At 39.1% G+C, this 21,680-nt stretch overlaps 1 protein-coding gene across 1 annotated transcript in view; it reads right to left on the reverse strand.

The window, feature by feature from the left end:
- Positions 1-6,703: 6,703 nt before the first annotated feature.
- rassf3 (Ras association domain family member 3) overlaps positions 6,704-21,680 on the reverse strand; it is a 70,905-nt gene continuing 55,928 nt past the window's right edge. Inside the window, exons 3-7 of the mRNA XM_085385932.1 lie at positions 15,663-15,770; positions 13,874-14,032; positions 13,540-13,627; positions 12,233-12,348; positions 6,704-11,434 (exon numbers count right to left, since the gene is read on the reverse strand). Coding sequence (XP_085242058.1) covers positions 11,285-11,434; positions 12,233-12,348; positions 13,540-13,627; positions 13,874-14,032; positions 15,663-15,770 — 621 coding nt within the window. The 3' untranslated portion in view covers positions 6,704-11,284. The remainder of the gene's footprint in view (positions 11,435-12,232; positions 12,349-13,539; positions 13,628-13,873; positions 14,033-15,662; positions 15,771-21,680) is intronic.

A 21,680-nucleotide genomic window follows, 5' to 3' on the forward strand; every position in this document is an offset into this window, starting at 1 on the left:
CGCCACTTTGCAGTAGACTTTATTTTTGGGAATGTGTTTGATGGCAACCTAGAAGACACAGAGCATTGGTGAGCATTTCCTCAGTATGACATAATGAAAGGTGGAAACACAGCAGACGTCTCAGTTTACGATATTATCCATTATCTGCGTCACTGCCTGTGTTACTACCATCATCTGAACACTTACTGGAAAACGATCTTCTATCCGGTAGCCAGCAAACACTGCTCCACAGCCTCCTTCTCCGAGCTGGTGCTCCTCCACATATCTGGCTTGGAATTCACCTGAACAGACAAAACAGCAAATCTGGTTTTATTACAGCTGTGACACAAATTACTCTCCTCTGTAGCCTAAATGTTCCTTCTGCCCTTCCCCTGAATATAAAACCCAAGCTGCTTGCTACTTACGTTTTTGGTCTGCCACTGATTTTTTGCCCTGGTCCACATTCCTTTTTTTTTTCTTGAGTGGCTCTCTGTTGTCTCCCGCGGCCTTTCTTTTGCCATTTTTTGCGCACTCCTGTTTGTTGTTCAAGTCTGGAGATGTGGAAAACACCAAAAGCACATCAGCTCACTGGATGATAGACACAAACACTAAACACCAATATCTTAAACCTAGCAACCACACTTAATCTACCCCCTTATTCAACTAATTAGCCTACCTTTACCAGAGTCCAACGAGAAGGATGCTTGCTCCTCGTCACCGCTCATATGGTCGAGAAGTTTAGCCTTCTTTGCTTTCTTTGTTGTGCCCTCTTCATCTTGCACAACCTTGCGCTTCACACCTTTGACCACATCTGAGCTGGTGGAAGGACCAGCCTGCTCAGCGACCCTCCTCCTTTTTATTGGGGTCTTCTTTTCAGGACTGGCCTTTCTTTTAGCAGTCCTGCTCTTACAATCTATAAACGACAACAACACAGTGGTGAAAAAGAGTCCCCGACATCAGGACTGGAAGCAGTTTGATGGCAAAGAATTTGAAATTGCTTTTGCTTAAATTATCACAAGTTTATTCTTGGGATAAAAAAAACTGACCAGTGCGAATTGATACTAGGTTCACTAAGTCTTAGATCTTGATGACACTTGTTGGTCTGTTTTTACTGTTGAGTCCAAGAATAAACTTATTACATTATTTTACCAAAAGACCGGTAACCTTTCTTTGATTAGACATCTTGTATTAAAGCTATTTTCAATCAAACATATGATTCAAATACTCTAAAAATGATTCACACGGTGTCAACATTTCTAGGATTTGGATTTTACCAGGATTTTATTTTATTATTTTACTTACCTTGATCTCCTGAATCTTTCTTATCAGCTGGAGTGGTCATTTTTCTTGTTTCCTTTTTCATTGTAATTTTGGAGAACTTTTAAAATCGAAAATGTAAACCGTAATGAGTTAAGATTGAGTTAATATTCCTTCAAATGTGCACCTTTCAAATGCTTGACTTTTCTAACTGAATTCTGTAAGTGAGCTTTATAAGTAAACTCTGGAAACTACGGCAACACAACATAGAATCTTGCCTTTCAGTGACTTCACTGACTGCCAGCAGTTCAAAGTAGTTTACAGAAAAACACTCTGGCAAACAAAGCCATAATATTTCATATAATTCAATCATTTCATATCAGTTAAACGGTTTCTTTCATTATCGTTCATCGTTTGTATAAAGACCTCATGTATGGATGACAGTATGAAGATTTGTGGTTGACCACACACTAATACAGGGAGTGCAGAATTATTAGGCAAGTTGTATTTTTGAGGAATAATTTTATTATTGAACAACAACCATGTTCTCAGTGAACCCAAAAAACTCATTAATATCAAAGCTGAATGTTTTTGGAAGTAGTTTTTAGTTTGTTTTTAGTTTGAGCTATTTTAGGGGAATATCTGTGTGTGCAGGTGACTATTACTGTGCATAATTATTAGGCAACGTAACAAAAAACAAATAAATACCCATTTCAATTATTTATTTTTACCAGTGAAACCAATATAACATCTCCACATTCACAAATATACATTTCTGACATTCAAAAACAAAACAAATCAGTGACCAATATAGCCACCTTTCTTTGCAAGGACACTCAAAATCAAATCAAATCAAATCACTTTTATTGTCACATCACATGTGCAGGTACATTGGTACAGCACATGTGAGTGAAATTCTTGTGTGCGAGCTTCACAAGCAACAGAGTTGTGCAAAATACAATAATGTAAACAAGCAAAATACAAGAATGGCTACATCTGAAACTAATAAATATATGTACAATATATAATAGTATATGCATTTCTGGATGTGTATACTAAATATTTTTCTACGTGTGTGTGTGTGTGTGTGTGTGTGTGTGTGTGTGTGTGTGTGTGTGTGTGTGTGTGTGTGTGTGTGTGTGTACACATATTTTACAAATTAAATAGAGTAAACAATAAATAAAATATATAAAATAAAATATACAGAGTGAGACATGTGCAAAACAGTGGCGTTACTGTACAGTATGGAGTGCATAATGTTAAAGTTCCAGTAGTGAAGCTGAGGTGTCTATGAAGTGTTCAGCAGTCTGATGGCCTGATGGAAAAAGCTGTCTCTCAGTGTGCTGGTACGGGACCGGATGCTGCAAAACCTCCTTCCTGATGGAAGTAGTCTGAACAAAAGCCTGCCATCCATGGATTGTGTCAGTGTTTTGATCTGTTCACCATCAACATTGCGTGCAGCAGCAACCACAGCCTCCCAGACACTGTTCAGAGAGGTGTACTGTTTTCCCTCCTTGTAAATCTCACATTTGATGATGGACCACAGGTTCTCAATGGGGTTCAGATCAGGTGAACAAGGAGGCCATGTCATTAGTTTTTCTTCTTTTATACCCTTTCTTGCCAGCCACGCTGTGGAGTACTTGGACGCGTGTGATGGAGCATTGTCCTGCATGAAAATCATGTTTTTCTTGAAGGATGCAGACTTCTTCCTGTACCACTGCTTGAAGAAGGTGTCTTCCAGAAACTGGCAGTAGGACTGGGAGTTGAGCTTGACTCCATCCTCAACTCGAATAGGCCCCACAAGCTCATCTTTGATGATACCAGCCCAAACCAGTACTCCACCTCCACCTTGCTGGCGTCTGAGTCGGACTGGAGCTCTCTGCCCTTTACCAATCCAGCCACAGGCCCATCCATCTGGCCCATCAAGACTCACTCTCATTTCATCAGTCCATAAAACCTTAGAAAAACCAGTCTTGAGATATTTCTTGGCCCAGTCTTGACGTTTCAGCTTGTGTGTCTTGTTCAGTGGTGGTCGTCTTTCAGCCTTTCTTACCTTGGCCATGTCTCTGAGTATTGCACACCTTGTGCTTTTGGGCACTCCAGTGATGTTGCAGCTCTGAAATATGGCCAAACTGGTGGCAAGTGGCATCTTGGCAGCTGCACGCTTGACTTTTCTCAGTTCATGGGCAGTTATTTTGCGCCTTGGTTTTTCCACACGCTTCTTGCGACCCTGTTGACTATTTTGAATGAAACGCTTGATTGTTCGATGATCACGCTTCAGAAGCTTTGCAATTCTGAGACTGCTGCATCCCTCTGCAAGATATCTCACTATTTTTGGCTTTTCTGAGCCTGTCAAGTCCTTCTTTTGACCCATTTTGCCAAAGGAAAGGAAGTTGCCTAATAATTATGCACACCTGATATAGGGTGTTGATGTCATTAGACCATACCCCTTCTCATTACAGAGATGCACATCACCTAATATGCTTAATTGGTAGTAGGCTTTCGAGCCTATACAGCTTGGAGTAAGACAACATGCATGAAGAGGATGATGTGGACAAAATACTCATTTGCCTAATAATTCTGCACTCCCTGTAAACACGGTGTCAGCTACATTGTCATCTGATTTAAAGTATTTATTATGTACATTTAACTGTCATGGTACGGAGTCTGTGACCCAGTGTTTTGTGTTTGTTCATTTATATTCATTGATTATTCTTATGTATGATTTTGGTTCTCTTTATCGTTTTCTTCTTGTGTTATATTCTTAGGCTTTAGGTTTCTGTTACTTTGCCTTGCCCCTGTGTCCCACATGTCATGTCTAGTCACTCTTGTTTCCATGTTCCCCAATTTCTCCCCAGTCAGTTATGTCTCTGTGTCAACTCTGTGTCTTTGTAAAAGTCTCTTGTTTGCTGTTTTACTTTGATAGTCATGTGTGCTATGTTAGTGTCATGTCTGTGAAGGTTCTCAGTCATCTAGGTCATCGTAGTCTAAGGAGTTTGGAAAGAAAGCGTCTGGACTTGAAGTTGCTTGAAGATGTTTCACCTTCTCGGATGAAAAGAACTTAAACTTTGCTTGAACATCTTCAAGCAACTTAAAGAAGTCCAGACGTTTTCTTTCTAAGCTCCTTAGACTATGTTAGTGTTTTCAGTTTTCCTTCCCCATGTTCTTGTTGTTTGTGATTTCTCGCAGCTGTGCTCTCATCCTGTGTCTTATTCCCTCATTTATCCCTCTGTGTATTTAAGCCCATTGTTTTCCTCTGTTTGCTGTTGGGTTGTCTGTGTATCATCCATGACAATTAAACTAAATAGCAAATGCAACTACAATTTCAATGAGATTCATTCCTGGCATACTGCGGTGGCTGAAAGTAGACACCAAGCATTATCACTGTAACTGATGTAAATATTGGACTTGGAGGGGATTCATCTGATAGACTGATGCAAACATTACTGTGAGGAAAATTTTGAATCTCCCAATTTTCTTTTTTTCTGAAAGAAAGAAAGTTGGTTACTGTATCACATTTGTATGGCAAGATGTGAATTCAGTATGCATGTGTGTTTGTGTCAGAGAGGAGTTTATCTGAGCCAGGAGGTCCTCCAGCATTGGGTACTTCTCCAGGACTTTGTTAAAACTTGTTTTCAAGACGTCTAAAATGAAAGAAGGACAAGAGATATCGAGATGATAATTCCAGTGAGCCAAGCGATCACACTGATTTTCTGCAAAATTTTCTTTTTGAGAGTCACTCGGCTGGGCAGGGGGTATAACACATCTGCAATGCAGCAACATCTGCTCTCTGGGCCTGTGTGAGAGTGTTATCTCAATGGCGGGAATGAGGATGTTGGAATTTGGCATCTCAGGCACCAACTCTTTAAGTTATTTTCACTTTGTAGAAAGTTAAAGCACAGAAAAGAAAAACAGATACATTAGAGCGTGAGATACTTTGACCTGAGGTGCGCGCGTGCGTGTGACTGTGCACGCGCGCGCGGGTCTAGGCTTTCTATCGGATTCAATCAGGATATAAAGCGAAAAGGCACTACCGTAAAGACTGGTGTAAAAGCGCAAGGAAATTTATGCGGCGGAACGCGCGTATGCACAAAATGCAACACAAAAACTGACGCGCGTGGTTTTATTCGCGCGTCAAACGCGCTACACTGACGCGCGTTTCACGCGTTTTCGCGACGCAAATCTGCTTCCGAATTTTCGCGGGACCCGCAATCGCGCGTCATCGCGCCTTTCCATTGACTTTACATGTAAACCTGACGCTCTATTCGCGTCCATCGCGTTCGGTGTGAACACACCGTAAGAGGCGGCTGGCTTGACCGCGGCTCACTTTACCGCGGTAGGAAACGCTGTGTGGTAAAGTCCTAAAAATGGAACATGTAATGATCACCGTGACGCAAACCGTAAATTTTATCTGAGATCAAGGTTTAAATCACCGTCAATTTCAGTCTTTTGTGTGGGAAATAGATTCAGAGTTTGCCGACATGCCATCATACAGAGGTCCGTTGGCTGAGTTGGGGAAAAATTCTCAATAGGGTTTTTGAACTCAGCAAGGAAATCTGTCAGTTCATGGGCATGGCATGATGCGATGAAGGCATTTCAAGTGAAGCTATCACAAATGCACCAGTGCAACCTGCCTCACTTTCCCTGTTGCCAAGTAATGTTGAACCAAGTCAGCGCAACAGTGTTCACAAATGCGCACTTTGCTGATAAACGGAGCGCACTGAGTTCGCGTGGCGCTTTGGTGACTTTGAAGCACAAAATGAGAATTTCGAGCTGCTTCACAATCCATTTACAGTTGACGTGGAAACTGCACCTGTGCAGATTCAGATGGAGCTGCATTCTAATGGGACACTCAAGGGAAAGCACGACACTGAATGGTCTTCAGTTTATTAGTTCTATTCCTGAAGCAATGCCCCAGCTCTGTCTGCATGCGGCTCGAACCTTGTATATGTTTTCATTTATTTTTTCTGGGGTTTTGGCAGCATAATCATATTTCTAACTTGCATAATTTTGACAGGATATATTTTTATGGAGAGCAAAATATTTAAAGTTAAAGTTTATTTATTCTTGAATTATATTCCAGTGTTTTTATTCATATTTATGTTTTAAAGAAAAACATTGTTTTAGTGTGTTCAATGAATGTTTTTCTTAACTGGGCCACGACCTAAAGTGTGCCTTGAGGTTTGGCCCCCTGTGCAATTGAGTTTGACACCCCTGATCTAAAACATTTAAGTGTGACAAATACACACAAAAAACCCCAAAGAAATCAGGAAGTGGACAAATACTTGTCCACAGCCCTGAACAACATGGCTTATTTGTAAATAAAAAGTCTGAAGTGAGACCATTTGAAGAACAAGTAGGTACGCTCAGATAATTCAAAAGGAATGGGGTCACATTCTTAGTAAAACTGAGTAAAATAATGAGTAAACAACTGAAACAGAAGACAAAAATCACACAACCCTTTAAGTTTCTTTTATAATTTCACCTTTAATAGATGAAGCCCGCCTTGCCGTGAGGAAAGGCCACATTTGGTAACGATTGAAATCACCTACAAAAATAAACCCGCCTCAGCCTACGGAGAGAGAACACGATGAGACCTTCAGCCTCTCCTTCAGGTTTGTCCGCAGCTGTTGAACTGTACAAAGGCACAGAGATCGGGACATTTCAGACCGAGCTCCAACTGCAGCTCAGATCTGAAACCTTTACCCAGAAAACCCTTTAGATTTTTTTTTTTTTTAACTCAAGTGTAGAACAACAGAGTTAGCGTTGTGTTTTCAAGCTCGTCATAAACCTGAAAAGGTGTATCGCTTCTCTATAGTGAGTCTGGGTGAACAACAACAACAACAAAAACAGCATCACTGGGAAAAATCAGGAAGAGCTTCAACAACACAGGTCTTTGGCATTTAACACAACAGTTTGTGGATGTTCAAACCTCAGACCCAAGCGCACAAATCTGAGAAGAGAAGCTTCAAAACTGCTCAGAAAATTAAGCTTGTGAACGAATTTAGTTTAGTTTGTTTGGGTTTTTTCGTTTGTCTTTAAAGAACAAGATTTAAAGATTTAAAACAATGAAGTAATACATATTCTTACATGTAAAGTTCGTGAATGTTTTCTGAGCTGTCATTTTACACTATATTATCCTATATAAATTTATATCCAGTTTGGGGACAAAAAAATACTAAAAGTGAAAATGTGAAGCTAGTTTCAAAGAAAAGCAAAGGGAAGGCTGAAAGCTCTTAAATACGCATGAAGCGTAAAAATATTAACATTCAACAGGCTTGATGATTTTGTGATGTTTTTATAAAGAATTAATCCAAATTAGCCTAACAATCAGAACAATAGTCAAATTTCAGCAACATCTAAAGAAATAAAACCTATGCTAACAAGGAAAACAGGTTTAAATAGTGTAAAATGACAGAAAGTATAAGAATATTTCAATTAAGACTAAGGAGCCAATGGTTTGCACGCTATCAGACTCTAGGTATGTTTGAACAGCCTTAAAAACAACATCTCTGAATACATACAAGGTATTATATCTGATCTTCATACATGAACACTACTGGCCCAAAAAGCTTTCCATGACATAATTCCTCAGAAATCCTAATTTCTATCAGCAGCAGGTACACGGCATCTGAAAACTATTTTCCAGACGCTGTCCGACTGCTGTTTTATCTAAAATAACGCATGCTTTTAATGTTGAACAGCCCAGGATTGTTTACAGTAAGCAAAATATTTCACAGCCAACTCTGAGCGAAATTCTACGGAAGCTCACTGAGACCAAAACTTATTAAATGACCTCACAATCGTCGACTTCTGCCACACTATACTTTCATCAGTTAAAACAGAAAAAGAATAATAAGATTATAGTGTGTTAGATGTTAAGATAAAGTAGAGCATGTGATCGCGGTACACAGGAGAAAAAATTAAATTTTAAAAACCCGTTTTCCCTGAATTCAAAGTTAAAGTGCCCCAAAAATTAAATTTCATGCAAATAGTCGGGGATGATGTGTTTTAACAGCTAAAGTTGTTTATGAGATACACAAAAAGCAACAACATGGCTTCAAGATTCAGTTACTGTTTCCATTCAGACTTTCGCATCACTTTCAACTATAAAGTATGGAAGCAAAAGAGGGCCAAAATAATTGTATTTTGTTTTCTGAATTTGTTAACCTTGAAAAAGTAAAACCACCAATAATTAAAATTATATACTCAAAGTTTTCAAATGACATACTAAAAATTAATTAATATTAATTAATTAATATTTAAAAAGACCTCCAAATTTTAATTTCTTGTATTTACATGTAACCATTAAGTTATTAAATGAGTTTTGTCTTTGGAAATTACATAAAAGTTGGGAATTTCTACAAGACACTGAAAAAGGAATTTTAAAAAAAATGCTGATATTCTGAGAAGGAAAGGGTCAGGGTGTTTCAACTTTTACCAAGAAATGCTCCAAATCAATAGATACTACATTTCCCATAATCCAACATTTTCTAACATATTCCAGTTGGCCGCCTTCTCTTTTAAACCTTGCGTGTTAAAGTTTATAATGCTGGACTTTTGCCCATGATAACCCAGAGATTATATATAAAATTAATTAATTTAAATTCTAAAGGCCCTTTTTTGCTTCCATAATATTAACCCAGTGTTTAATAATAGAAGAAACTGGGGTTAAAACCCCTTTAAATAAAACCTCTAAACTATATATACTGTATGTTTTTCCCTCTGGTGGGATGAGGCCCCTAATAGATGTTTTGCTCCAGGCAACAACACAAAAAAATATCTTTGGTTATAACAAAAATAAAAACAAAATAACTCTATAAGATAAATCAAGTTTGACACAGAAGCAAGAGAACAGTTGGCGTGTTTGACCACTAGATGGCGACAGTCTCCTACAGAAACGCCCTGCAGCACCCTCAGTTTGACATCATTTAGTACCTGCAGCTCAAACAGCAAACAGCATTTTGCAACATAAAGATAAAATGCAATGAACATTAATGTTTTGACTTGTTTGTCCAGATTATTGACTGTTTTCTTTAAAATTACCCCCCCCCCCCAAAAAAAAAAATAAATAAAAAAATTCCACGCAAACAAGAAAAAGCCTCTTTGACTTTTAACTGATAGATTACATCGTCACAAAAAATATTGCATATATATATATCACAGGTTTTTAAGGCCTTTTCTTAAGAAAACCCTTTTCTCGTTGAGCCTTCTTTTGCACTCTGATGCATTTCTTTAGTTTTTCTGCCTTTAAACCCTCATGTTTACTACAGTCCTGCGTGCCTTGATTTGTGTCCCACTCTTATTTTATCCTTAAGAGAGGTTTATGAGGTCAAGGCTGCACATTTTAGTTCAAGATAAGCGTATCAAAAAGTTGCGTTTTAAATGAATGCCTGCTGACAGACTGGTTGAAACGCACACAATGCCGCTGTTTTTCCTCTCTGGTCTCAGCAGCTATCAGCACTCACAGACCTCCTTTTCTTGCACTCATTGATTCGAGGAGCTCACATGATGCAAAAAGTGAACAAGCAGTTAATCAAAGTGACTTGCGGTTGGAGGAAACCCCCGTCACGGTCCTCAAGGCCACGGTCACATTGCTTGTATGACAGTCTTTCCCATGTATTAGCTCCTCGTGCCATTTATCTTCCCCTAGTTTTTGTCTTTCCTGCATCTAATGTTTCTTTTCTACTTCCTCTGAACCGCTCAGTCAACTTCCAGAAACCTGTCAAATCTCCACACTGACCACATGGTGGGGGGGGGGGGGGGGGGGGGGGGGGGTCAAAGTTCAAGCAGTTTGCTTTAGTCTATTCAGCTCATGGTTCACGAAACTCTGCTGGTGGTGGAAAAAACACAAAGGCTTCAGATCCCACCAGTTCATCTTCACTCCACATGAAAAAACAAACAGCGGGTTTTTTTTAAGTTTTTTTACAAACTGCAACCAAAACTAAACTACTTCCTGTTAAGTTCCAGTTAAGACTCATCTTATCGTTCTTTTACTCTTCCTATTAAAAATCTCTCTAGAGTTCCTGCATCTGTTTTCCGTTACATCACCTTTCATTTCTCCTTTCTTTCATGCAAACAATCTCAGGCTGGCTTTTATGGAGTCCTAAATGTGCCAAAAAATATGAACAGATAATTAAATTCCATATAAATGGATAACGAATATAATAAGAATTTCTTCTCAGATTCATATATTTTGATTGGACATGTTTTTGGAACGGATAAATCCAGAAGAACTCCAATCCATTTTCATTCTTTGTAATTAGAGCTATTATTATTGGAATCAGTATTTACTTTTACAACTACTGTGAGTTAAAATAACTCCATTTTATGATAATAACTTTTTTTTAAATGGTCTGTCATGCTCTGATGTTTGGATTTTCTGTGTCCTGCTGAAGTCTGAAAAAACTATTCTCAGCATCTGTGTCAACAAGCAGATTGTTGCTCCGCCTCTACAATAAAACAAAAATAAGACTTTGTTTTAAAAAGAAAAAGAAAAAGCAATAAAAAGCTTCACCCATATAAATTAAAAAAAAAAAAAAAAATGTACAGACCTTTAAAACACACAAGTTAAATAAAAATAATTCAACATATGGCCTTGAGTCTTTCACAAGTTCAAAGGATAAAAAGGTGAGGGAAACAAAAAGGATGAACTGCATAAATTATGTGACAGCAGGACAGAGTGAGAGAAGAAGAAGAAGAGAGGGATGGACGGCGAACAGGGAAGAGGATGAACGGATATGGCACAGTGAGTGAATCTTTGGTGTTTGCAGGCAGACGGAGCCGAGCGGGAAGCAGTTTGAAATCTTGAATCCAGCAACCAAAATTCTGTCTGTTCGTCTTTTTTATTTGCAGTCTCTTTTTTCTGTCCTCTTGTCATCCTTTATTATCCCTTCTTCCAGGTGCTGGATCCTCTCTCCCGATTCTGTGTTCACATCCCTCCCTCCATCAAAATGTACACCAGGAGATTAAAAATGAAAAACAAAACAAAACATCCCCTTCGTCCCTCTAGGGGGCAGTAGTCCTTTTTCAAGGAGGTTATATCCTCTTAAGAAGGCCCCCTGACCTCCAGCAGTGCCTCCTGCAGTCTCTGCCGGTAGGTTTCATAGCGACGAATTACTGCGTCCTTCTGCTCCTGTTCCTCCTTTTCAAGGATCCGCAGGAAGTTTTTCAGCTCAGGGATGGAGAAGGCATCCCACTGAGGAGAAAAGCAAGAAAACTTCGCTCAGTTCTGTTTTTTCCTTTTTAATTGATAAAGTATATGTCTATGGATGATGCTTGATAGTACAGTAGGAGTGGTTATTTCTCTTTTTATGCGTAGCATCCATCTTGGGATAACAACAATGGCACCTTTACTACTTTTTAAAAACACGTTTTTTAAAAAGTTTGTCGTAGAAGTTTCACTAGGAAAACAATTCTTTTTTTTTTTTTAAATAGTCAGCTGCTAGGTTTGAATATAGAATGATAACAATAATGTACAATGATAACTTAAAGTAAAAGATTTAAAAGGAACGGGGAAAAAAAGACTAGGATGGTGATTGCCAAACACTGTGGCCCCCTGTTGGGCTGTAAAGGTACTACAGAATTAATTTACAGTCACTTTCTTTGCCAGTTTTTGTCATTTTTGCTTAAAAATTGCGATTGAATATTTAAGTCATGGGGATATTAAAAAAAAAAAAAAAAAAAAAAAAAAAAAAAAAGGTACTTGTTCATTTTCTGCCTTTTTAAAAAAAAAAATCATAAACTCATAGGTTTGTTAAGAGCAAATGCTGGGAGATACTTGAGATCAAACAGTTTATGGCAGGTCAGCCTCAATAAGTAAATCCTCAGAAGATCTAAATCAAATGAAAACACAAAAGAATTGTGCATTAGAGTTTAAAGTTTTGAAATGGGCCACAGCAGCGTCTCGTTTGGGAATGGCTGAACTCGGAGACGAAAGAGCACAGAGGCCAGGAAGATGTCAATAAAGCTGAAATGTGGTGATAATCAGTGTTACCATGACTTCTCCCGTCTGCTGTTCTTTCAGGACAAAGCTGAGCAGGTCTGGGTCGGGTCCCGCCACCAGGCGAAGAAACAACGGCTTCTCAGCATCCGCCAATTTGCATGTATAAACTGCAAAACACACACACACACACAAACAGATTTAATTAGTCTGTACAGTATGCACGCTGCATGCAACCACAGGCAGCTGTTCCTCTGTGCACATATAAATGGATTTGGCAAAGGATGAAAGGATGGGAGCGCCATATTACCATGCGGTAGTTTACAGGAACAGACAGTGAGGGACAGATTCTGTTATTGCCAGCAATGTATTTACATCTGCAAAAGATGTAGAAGGTGCTAGAGGCTTGATTATTCTGACATTCACATATTTCCAAACCTCAATCTGAAAACTCATCGGTTTGTCTGCTGACAGCAACCGAGGACAAAAGCCGATTTTTCAGGGCTTACGGTGTAATTAGGATGTCAGGGTAGTGTGTATATTCATTTACAGACCTCCTGCTTCATCAGTGTGTTCTCAGCCCAGTGACACTTTGTGATGTTCCTTCTGCAAGGTGCCCTTTAGCCCTCTGGCCCCAAAAGTATTGCTCATGTTTAACAAAGATGCAAAGTCCTTGTAAGGAGGTTGGAGAGTGCTGGGGGCATCGTTTCTTGGGTTAACAGCCAGAAGACTCTGGTTTCTACTCCTTTTGAGCACTTTGTGTTTTAGAACTACTTAGTTAGGGTTAGGAAAAGATTGCAGTTTGGGTTAAAACCCTCACTGGCATACCAGTAACCCTGCTCGTTAACAAAATCTCAAAGGAGTGACCAATCAGCATCACTTCTGCCTTAAAAGTCCTCAAGTGTCTGCAGTCAGGCGTCTGTCTAGACTCTGTCTTTTATTAGCTGTACGTCTCCAGTCATGAATGCAAACCAGAACAGGAGCGTTTAAAGAAGGGGGAGAAAACACACAAAAACACTCTAAATCTATAAAAATTTGAGTTGAAATGACTCACAAGCTTCAAACAAGCATCTGCAGGTTGTGTTTATAGTTTTAAATCAATGCATAAGGTTAATAAACTGTCTTCTCCTCACTGAAAGACATCGTGTGACACCCAACAGCCTGTAACAGCTGCTCATTCACAGCATGGATGTGCGCTGTATTTATATCTGCATGTGTGGGTATCCCTGGTGAGCTGTTATAGTAGGGAGAGCCTCTGGCATCCAACATGAGGGTGAGGCCCACACACACACACACACACACACCTCATACCGAGCGTGGCAATAGTGGCATGAAACCCCGTCTCTCACACCCAGTCTTACCCTGCTCCTCCCGCCGGTATCTCTTGTACAGGGCATATTTAGCCGGGTTGTCTGCAACTGTGAATTTGCTCAGCAAGCCGACGATCACCTGAAGACACGCGAGAAAGAAAAACACCCGTCAATATTACTTTGACAGCTCTTCTAGAAGATTTTTGTGTTGCTTTGTCGTTAATTTATTGCTTAAAAGGATAAAGAACATACAAAACTGAGTGAAATCAATGAACTTAGCCCTGTCTGTCTCTCGACTTCAACCGGTCTGTCATCAAATCTTAATTAACCTATTAAGCAGGCTGCAGTGTGTTCACATGTGTGTGTTTGCGTGTGTATTAACAACCTCTTTGACTGTGGTTTTAGAGCTGACATGAAGGGTGTTGGAGACTCCTTGGGGCAGATAGAAGGCCTCCCCAGCTCTTGTCTGACTTCCCTGCACCGTCATTGGCCTCCGCAAATCCATCTGGACCTTGATGAAACCCGTGTACACACCGCCCGCACCCTGACAGAGACAGAGTTAATGTTTTAATGTGGCCACTATGGTAGCTGCTACATGATCTCTCTAAGTGAGCCCAGTTCACCCAATAAGCCCAGTGTGACCTGCAGGACAGATGGCCCCAGATGGAGGAAGACTATCTTAATCTCATTACTCCATATGGGGCTGGGAGGAGTGTGTGTGAAGGTCACGAGTAGACAAAGAGGCCAAGAATGAAGAGAAGTAAAAAAACAAGTAGACGTCAAAGATGGAATGATAAAAAGACAAAAACGGGATGAACAAGAAAGACAAATCCTAAAGAATGAAGACGGAAATTGGACAGAAAAGGTGTGCTGAAACAGAAACATGCAGGCTTCTCATAGTGAAACTACCCATTCATCCACTCACTACTTAAAATATGCAGAGCAATCGGCTCTAAACTGTCCTGATGATCTATTAACTGCAAAAGTAACAAATATTCTCAGTTCTCAGTTTTTTTACAAATATAAATGAAAATAAACATTTAGACTTTTTTTTTTTTTTAAAGGATTGAATGTGAGCTCTGAAACCCATTTACAGACATTATTATAATGACTGTGGAACAAACTGACTGTGAAAGTTAAAGTTTCACGATGAGCATCTTGTGAATACACCCACTTTGAGTTATGACTCATTTCAGCATAAAATATTTTGGAAAGTATCATCATTATTTCCTTAATCAGTGAGTTTGTCTTTTTTCTCAGTTATAAAAAAGCAAAACAATGACAAGTAATTAACAATGGAGTGTTTAAAGGTAGCTCAAGTTCCCAACAGACTTTATTATCAATTGGATAATTGCACAGATTAGCCTTAGACAACACTTTGTTTTAATCTTTATATAATGCTCTAGTAGTATGGCATTTGATCTCATTACATACATGCTGATTTGGGCATGAGTGACCAATATAAGCTGATATTATGTGTCTATGCAGCTTTTTTGTCCATTTATTGTCTTTATATTCTAAAAACTCATATATTCAAATGTATAAATGAATGTAAACTTTTTATTGGCCAGTTAAAATGTGATTTTTAGTGGACAGACTCAGTTATTATGTCTGGGCTCCCCTCTGAGTGTCAGACTAGAATCTACTGGCCTTTAGATGTGCCGTTTCCCATCTGTTAAGAGTGCGGTCAGCTTAACTCCTTGTCTGAAAATAGATGATTTTCCATGACTAAGGGAAAAAAACCTCAGGAAACATCCTCTGTAACCTGCCGCTCCTTCAAAAATGCTTGCATTCTTTCATGTGGTGCTTTAACGGCCAGAAAACCCCAGTTTCACCTGACATCTCTCATTTCTACTGAAATTCACTCTGAGTTGAAGTGGAGAGAGACAACTTCAGACACCTGTCACGCTGCCAATGAAAACACTGCAGGGCGAGAACAATAGCAGGAATAACATCACATCACTCTGATGCGAGCACTGAGGAATGCTGGGAGCAGGAGGGAGGCAGAAGTAACACAGCAACATTATAAACTTCAAAATCTGAGATTTAGAGCCTGCACAGCTCTGCAGGAGTCTGGAGCGTGGAACCATTAAGACAGCCCTGGTTGATGGGTTTTGTTTTTTAAAAAGGTGTGTTTGCGTGAGTGTGTGTGCGTGTGTGCATATTATACTCACCAGCGTCATTTTAAGGTGGTCTTTGGTTAGCAAGTTGTACTGCTCGATTCTCTGCCAGATTTCCTCTTTGCTGAACTCTGTCCGCAACTCTCTCTCCTTCTCCACATCCTTAGAAGAAAAGGGACAAAGAAGGAAAGGAAACGCGACATGATAAGTCACAAACCAGCCAGGACTATTAAAACAATACATCCTCTGTTTAGACAACAGCGGTGGGACACAAAAACGAGGGGGGGAATAATTCTTTCTAATCCAAATCAAGAACCAGCGTTTTATTTTCTGATTTTACAGGATGATACACGGCAATACTACAAAGCTGTGCACATTACTCTGACATAATGTACTGTATCTCTTGTTGGTTTCAAGTGGGTGAGACAACTTTAAAACCAAAAAGATCTCTTTATAAACAAGCCTTAAAACAGATAACCAGAGCTCCAAGGTGCTCAGGGTGAGTGTAGAGCTGCCAAGAAGAAGCTCTGCTTCTGCACAATCCTCGTTTCTGTTTAAGTTCATTAAGGAAAGCAACGAGCACCCCGACAGCTCGAAATGTGTAGAGTTTCATATTTTTCTCATCATGCAAAAAAAATTAAAAAAAAAGGATTCGAACAAACAAGTCATGCTAACATAAATCAAATCAAGCATTTTTTTAACCACTATCATCTGATTTTTATACTATGCTTATTAAATTTTGATGATATAATCTGGTTATCCGGTGTTCCCAGGCAGAAAATGGATGGATAAATGAATAAATAAAGCTATTTAATAGTATTAAACCCAATCATATTTAGCCCAGTTTTATACGTGCAACAAGCCAGCTTTTTTTTTTATTACATATCAGCTTGAGAAGAGTAAACTTGTTAAGATCATGTTTGTTGATATAAGTGCTCTGCAACAGACAAAATGTAATCCCCACTTATATTTGTCATGAATATATTTTGTCAAAATATACCTTCCTGTGAATATAAACAGGAACAGGTGTCAAGCGTCTGCTTTTTTATCTATTTTTAAACTAACAGCTCTGACTGGAGGGCGAGTACATGACAAAAACACCTTTTTACATCAGTGTAGGTCTCATGATAAGCGACTGACTCCTAATTTTAGACTAAAACATCCTGGAGGAAAGAGCTAACACTTCATGAGAATTGCATTTGAAAATATAACAAAACAGCACAAAAAAAAAAGAAAAAAAAAAAAGTGTTTTTAAGGAGAGAGACGTCTCGTCTGACTGACGAGTGGCCACGTGGACTTGAAGAGCATGCATAACCGATTCAAACAGCCTGTGATGTGTGTGGCATGTATGTTTGACAAGTCAGCCACACAACAGACCTCACTGTGAGAGTCGCAGATCACACATCAGCACTGTGGTTTTATAAATAACCCTAGAAGATAGGGGGAGGCCAGAGGGTGGGGAAGGTCCAAACTTAGGTCAGCTGATAGGAAATGTTCACAATAAAGACAAAAAGAACCAATATGAGAACACAAACATACACATCCAAACCCTTTTAATGAATCCTAAATGAGAATGCATTATATGTAACTGCAGGCTACGTGCGTAAAACTGTAATTCAGGTCACATGAAACAAATACGTTACATAATGGGTTGTAAAGTCAGGGATGTTGACCTCAGAGCCAAATAAAATGGTTTCTAGAAGCCTCTGAAGACACATGGCCGCTTTTCAGAGGTAAGAAAGTGATTCATATGTAGCTCAAATAACAGCTGTTACCCACTTTAAACCTGAATACTGATGTTTTGGAGTTATAAATGACCACGAGGAAGGTTTAAATGTTTCCTTAAACCTTTCAGGAAAGCCTCCATGTGTTACAATTGGGGCTCAGGGGAAGTACCCAAGCAACAACTAACATATAAGGGCTATAGACTGCAGTTCCTCTAGTTGCCACTTTAGGATAACTCTAAAGTGAATCAATATCCAAAGACTCCCATCTTAAAATGGCAAAAATATTTTAACATGTAAAACAAAAATCGTCTTATCCTCTAAGAGCAGCATCCTCCTTTATAAGAACTATAAGGGGGTAAATCCTATGGATGTTCTGCCTGGCCTTTGTGGTCTAACCGCTTTGACTTATCGAAAGCTCACTGCAGCTCATCTAAACTCTTTAAAAAGCCAAACATTGTCTTCCTATAATAAAACCAATTAATTGTGTGGCCGAGAACTTGACATCTTCAAATTTTAATGTCAAAAAAATTATCAGCAGATTATAGAACAACGGAGTAAATAATCAGCTCCTCTCCACAGATGTTTTTTTACTCCAAGTCACATAATTTTTTAAAGCTACAACTTTAAGTCTCAAAGCAGTGGATTCCAGATGTTCAAAGCAGAATTTAAACCTGATTTCTATTATTTTCTGTTTATATATGAGAGTGCCAGTGCAGATGCTCTAGACAGACTTTAATTCCCCAGCAGTCTGAGCTTACATGGGCATAGTGCAGCTCTCCGCAGCATCTATTAAAAACCACATACACACGCACACACACACACGCACGCACGCACAGCAGAATCTAGGCAGGCTTTGAAGGCACATACACCCTTATATGGATAACACACGCACACAGTGCTCAAAGTAAAGACAAGGTGCCAATACAGCATGTGCAAACACTGAGGTTTATGGCTCTGAGAAAAAACAGCAACGCCAGTTTAGGTCCGCGCTAAAGTGCTTTATGTTTAAGGATAACACTAATCTGACAGATTTACTTCTCTGCAGCTACATTTACTTTACTCTTCTAATGCATGCTTACCTGATTACAAAAGAAAATATGGGGATCTTTTCAGGGGGAACTTGGCGGTCACTGCCTGAAATTATGAAACCCGTGCATTTATTGATGGTTTATGAGTTGAAGTAGGTCACTAAATGGATTAAAAGAAAATTTAGCTTGTTTTTTAGCTTCATTTGTTTGAGTTCTCAAAAGTAAGAAATTACTGTTTTACCTTTTGAGGGTTTCTGGGGTTTCAAGTTGTTGCATAAAAATAAGCAATTTGAAATCACTGCAAACAACAAAACAAGATAATAAAAATGATCATGCATGCATGTTTACTGAGCTATTATTCAGCCTCTATAGTGACACCTAAGTATGTACAGTTTTAGCACTGTGGTACTGCTATAGTCCTTCATTAATTAGTACACTATGATCAACACAATCCTTAATAATAATAATTAGTTTTTATTCTTAAATCTGTGACACATAAAATAAACCTTTATTTATTTATTTTTATTTCTTTGCCCAACCTGATCTTTCAATTTGGTATTTTTGCTGAAAGCTCCAAATACTCAGTTTTCCACCTCAGTCAACAACTCCTTTTGTGCTGTGAGAGACTTGACAAAACCTGTTTTAGGTTTTGTCAAGAAAGCCTGGTTATGTTGAACTTTACAGTACACGCCTCTGAAGTCACCTCCTGACACCCTGTTGATCGTAATCTGTCTGTGTAATAAGTCCAGACACTGACTCATTGGGATTAAAGCAGATCTGATCAGTCACACAGGCACAGAAACAAAGTCACAACAGTTCGAGTCCCTGTTTCACAGATGCTTTCATCTACTTGGTAATACCTGTGTCTACCTGAGTGTCGTGACGTTGATTTTGACCTGCTGGGGTTTTTCCACCATCGGTCTCACCTTTAAGTGGTTGCTAGGTTAGACGAGTCAAAGCTTATTAGCAGGAAGTGACAGATAAGCAGATTATGTGCCATCTCAATGTGCACACGGAGAGGACAAAAATGAAAGAGAAGGTAAGATGTGAGTGGGGATATGATAAGAAATACTCCCTCAAGGGGAATCCTTCCTTCCATGACTCTGCAGAGTTTGTGTTCGTTTGTGGGAGATCGTGTAGGTCAGTAGATAACCCTGCTGATCTACATCAGCTGTCCTCACCTCATCTTAAATAGTCAATTCAATGCTTCCACACACCTTCCCTCTAATGTGTTTCCCGATAAAAGTCCTAATTAACCAGTTTAAGCAGAGAAACAGCAGGATTAAAGTGACATTAGTACGAAGCAGGCGTGTGTGTGAATGTGGGCGTGTCAGCTTCTCCACTTTGAGCAGGGTAGACGGGGTTAAAGGTAACTGGGAGGGAGACGGTGACCACAATCCAAACAAACAGGACAAGCAGAGCACAGCGGAGCTGCAACACAATGAGGTCATGGTCCAATTTAAGCGTGCAGCGAACACTCCCACCAAAGCTGGAAGAGCAACGCTGCACTGAAGGGACAGAGGAGAACAGAAAGAAGGTTTTTAAAAAGAGGTCTGCCATGACATTATTAATCACAATGAGTCAAAGAAGGACAAAAAGGCCTTTAAACATCAGGCTCCACCTTTATCACTTCACTGAAGTCTACAGTTGGTATGTGTGGGAAGTGATTTCAGTGTTTTCTAGGGAAGTCTTGATTCTGCGTCAATTCAGAAGACAGAAGTTTTAAAGAAGTGCTGAACTGCTTCTTTAGAAGTATTGATTTGCACTAAAAGCTGAATATTTTCCAGCTTTGTGGCCAAATTTGTTGGAATTTTTTTCAGACGAGTGAATCCTAAAGTCCAAGATCCTGCATTACTTGTTTAAACAGACAGGGCACCAATATATATTATTAAGTTTGTATATCAACATGATATGTCTTATTAATACTGTGAGTATGCAAGACAGTGTATTCTGTCCACAGGTTGAAAAAGACAAAAGCTATATAGAAACATGCTGCTAATGGAGCATAAATGAGGTTTGAGTGGTGGAAGGTGATAAAGGCAATAATATGCTCAGTTAAACCACCGAAAAGTTGTGGTTCTTTTAAGTTTATTGTATCAAGACAGGTGACGTATTTCATTCACGACAGGCTATTAAAATGCTTTCCAAGTACAAAGTGGCAGTATTTATATTTGAAGAATAATCAGTGCATCAGACCAAGTGTAAAAACAGAACTGAGTCAGCAGGGAAAAGGAAGAGAAAGGCTGTATAAAAGTGAGGAGACAGAAAACGAAGCGCGAACAGAGGAAACCCTCAAAGGGGAGAGTCATATCAGGCTTTATGTTGAAGTAATCTGAAGGAAAACTGGTCTTTTGTTTTCTCTGGATCTTATCGCGCACACACCATTTGTCTCTGTTTAGCACCGTCACGCTCGTCTGCATCGCCTGTCTGTAAACACATGACATCACTGTGTGCATGTGTAGATAAAACACGCTTAGCTCAGACTAACACTGTGCACTTGTGTGTTAAAGGTGCTACAGGCAGACTAAACACAGTCATTCACCTAAACTGAACCTATATTTTAAAGGACAACAAAGACACTTCGAGTACAGCTGGGTAGTTTTCTGCCCTTGTCTTTGACTCAGATCTGTATGTTTGGGATAATTAAAGGCAAGTCCGTTTAGCAAAACATTGACAGGAGTTAACACCGGGACACTCCTCTATAGGTGCAATATATTACATCATTCTCTCAACTCTATCCCTCCTTTATCTTCAGTGGTGCTGGCGCTTTCATGGAAAGCTCTTGACTTTTTCCAGATTCTAGAAGATTCTCCAGTATCTGTGGTCTAGTTTTAATGTCACCTGTGTTTTCCTAAACAAATTCTTAAAACTTAAATGAAAAAAAAAAAAAAAAAAAAGCAATAAATGTTCATTACAAGCTTTTAAAGTCTGATGGGACATCTTTAAAGATTTCATTATCATCTGAAAATCATCATGAGACTAAAGAAAGCGCCAAGCGTCACTCTGGAGAAGCTTAATCATAGATTGTTTGAAATTCTGTTTTATGTTATAAAAATGAACAACGAGCCTTCATTTCTTACTGTAAACGGTGTATTTTAAAATTAATTCTGCCTGCTTCGAGGCCAGCTTCACATTTCTGTACTGACTCGATGACTACAAATCATGTTAGTTTCCCACTAAACTGAAATAATTAACCAAAAGTCCACACGGTGAACACGTTTATATCAACTATACTTGGCAATAACTTTGCACACACAAAAAGAAAGAGAAACTAGCAGCAACTACTGAAATTTATTCCCAATCTCTCTTTTAAAGCT

This window comes from Rhamphochromis longiceps, linkage group LG17 (genome assembly GCF_057381845.1).
Source record: "Rhamphochromis longiceps isolate RC_006_pf linkage group LG17, R_longiceps_female_GT1.1, whole genome shotgun sequence".
NCBI classification, from domain to species: Eukaryota; Metazoa; Chordata; class Actinopteri; order Cichliformes; family Cichlidae; genus Rhamphochromis; species Rhamphochromis longiceps.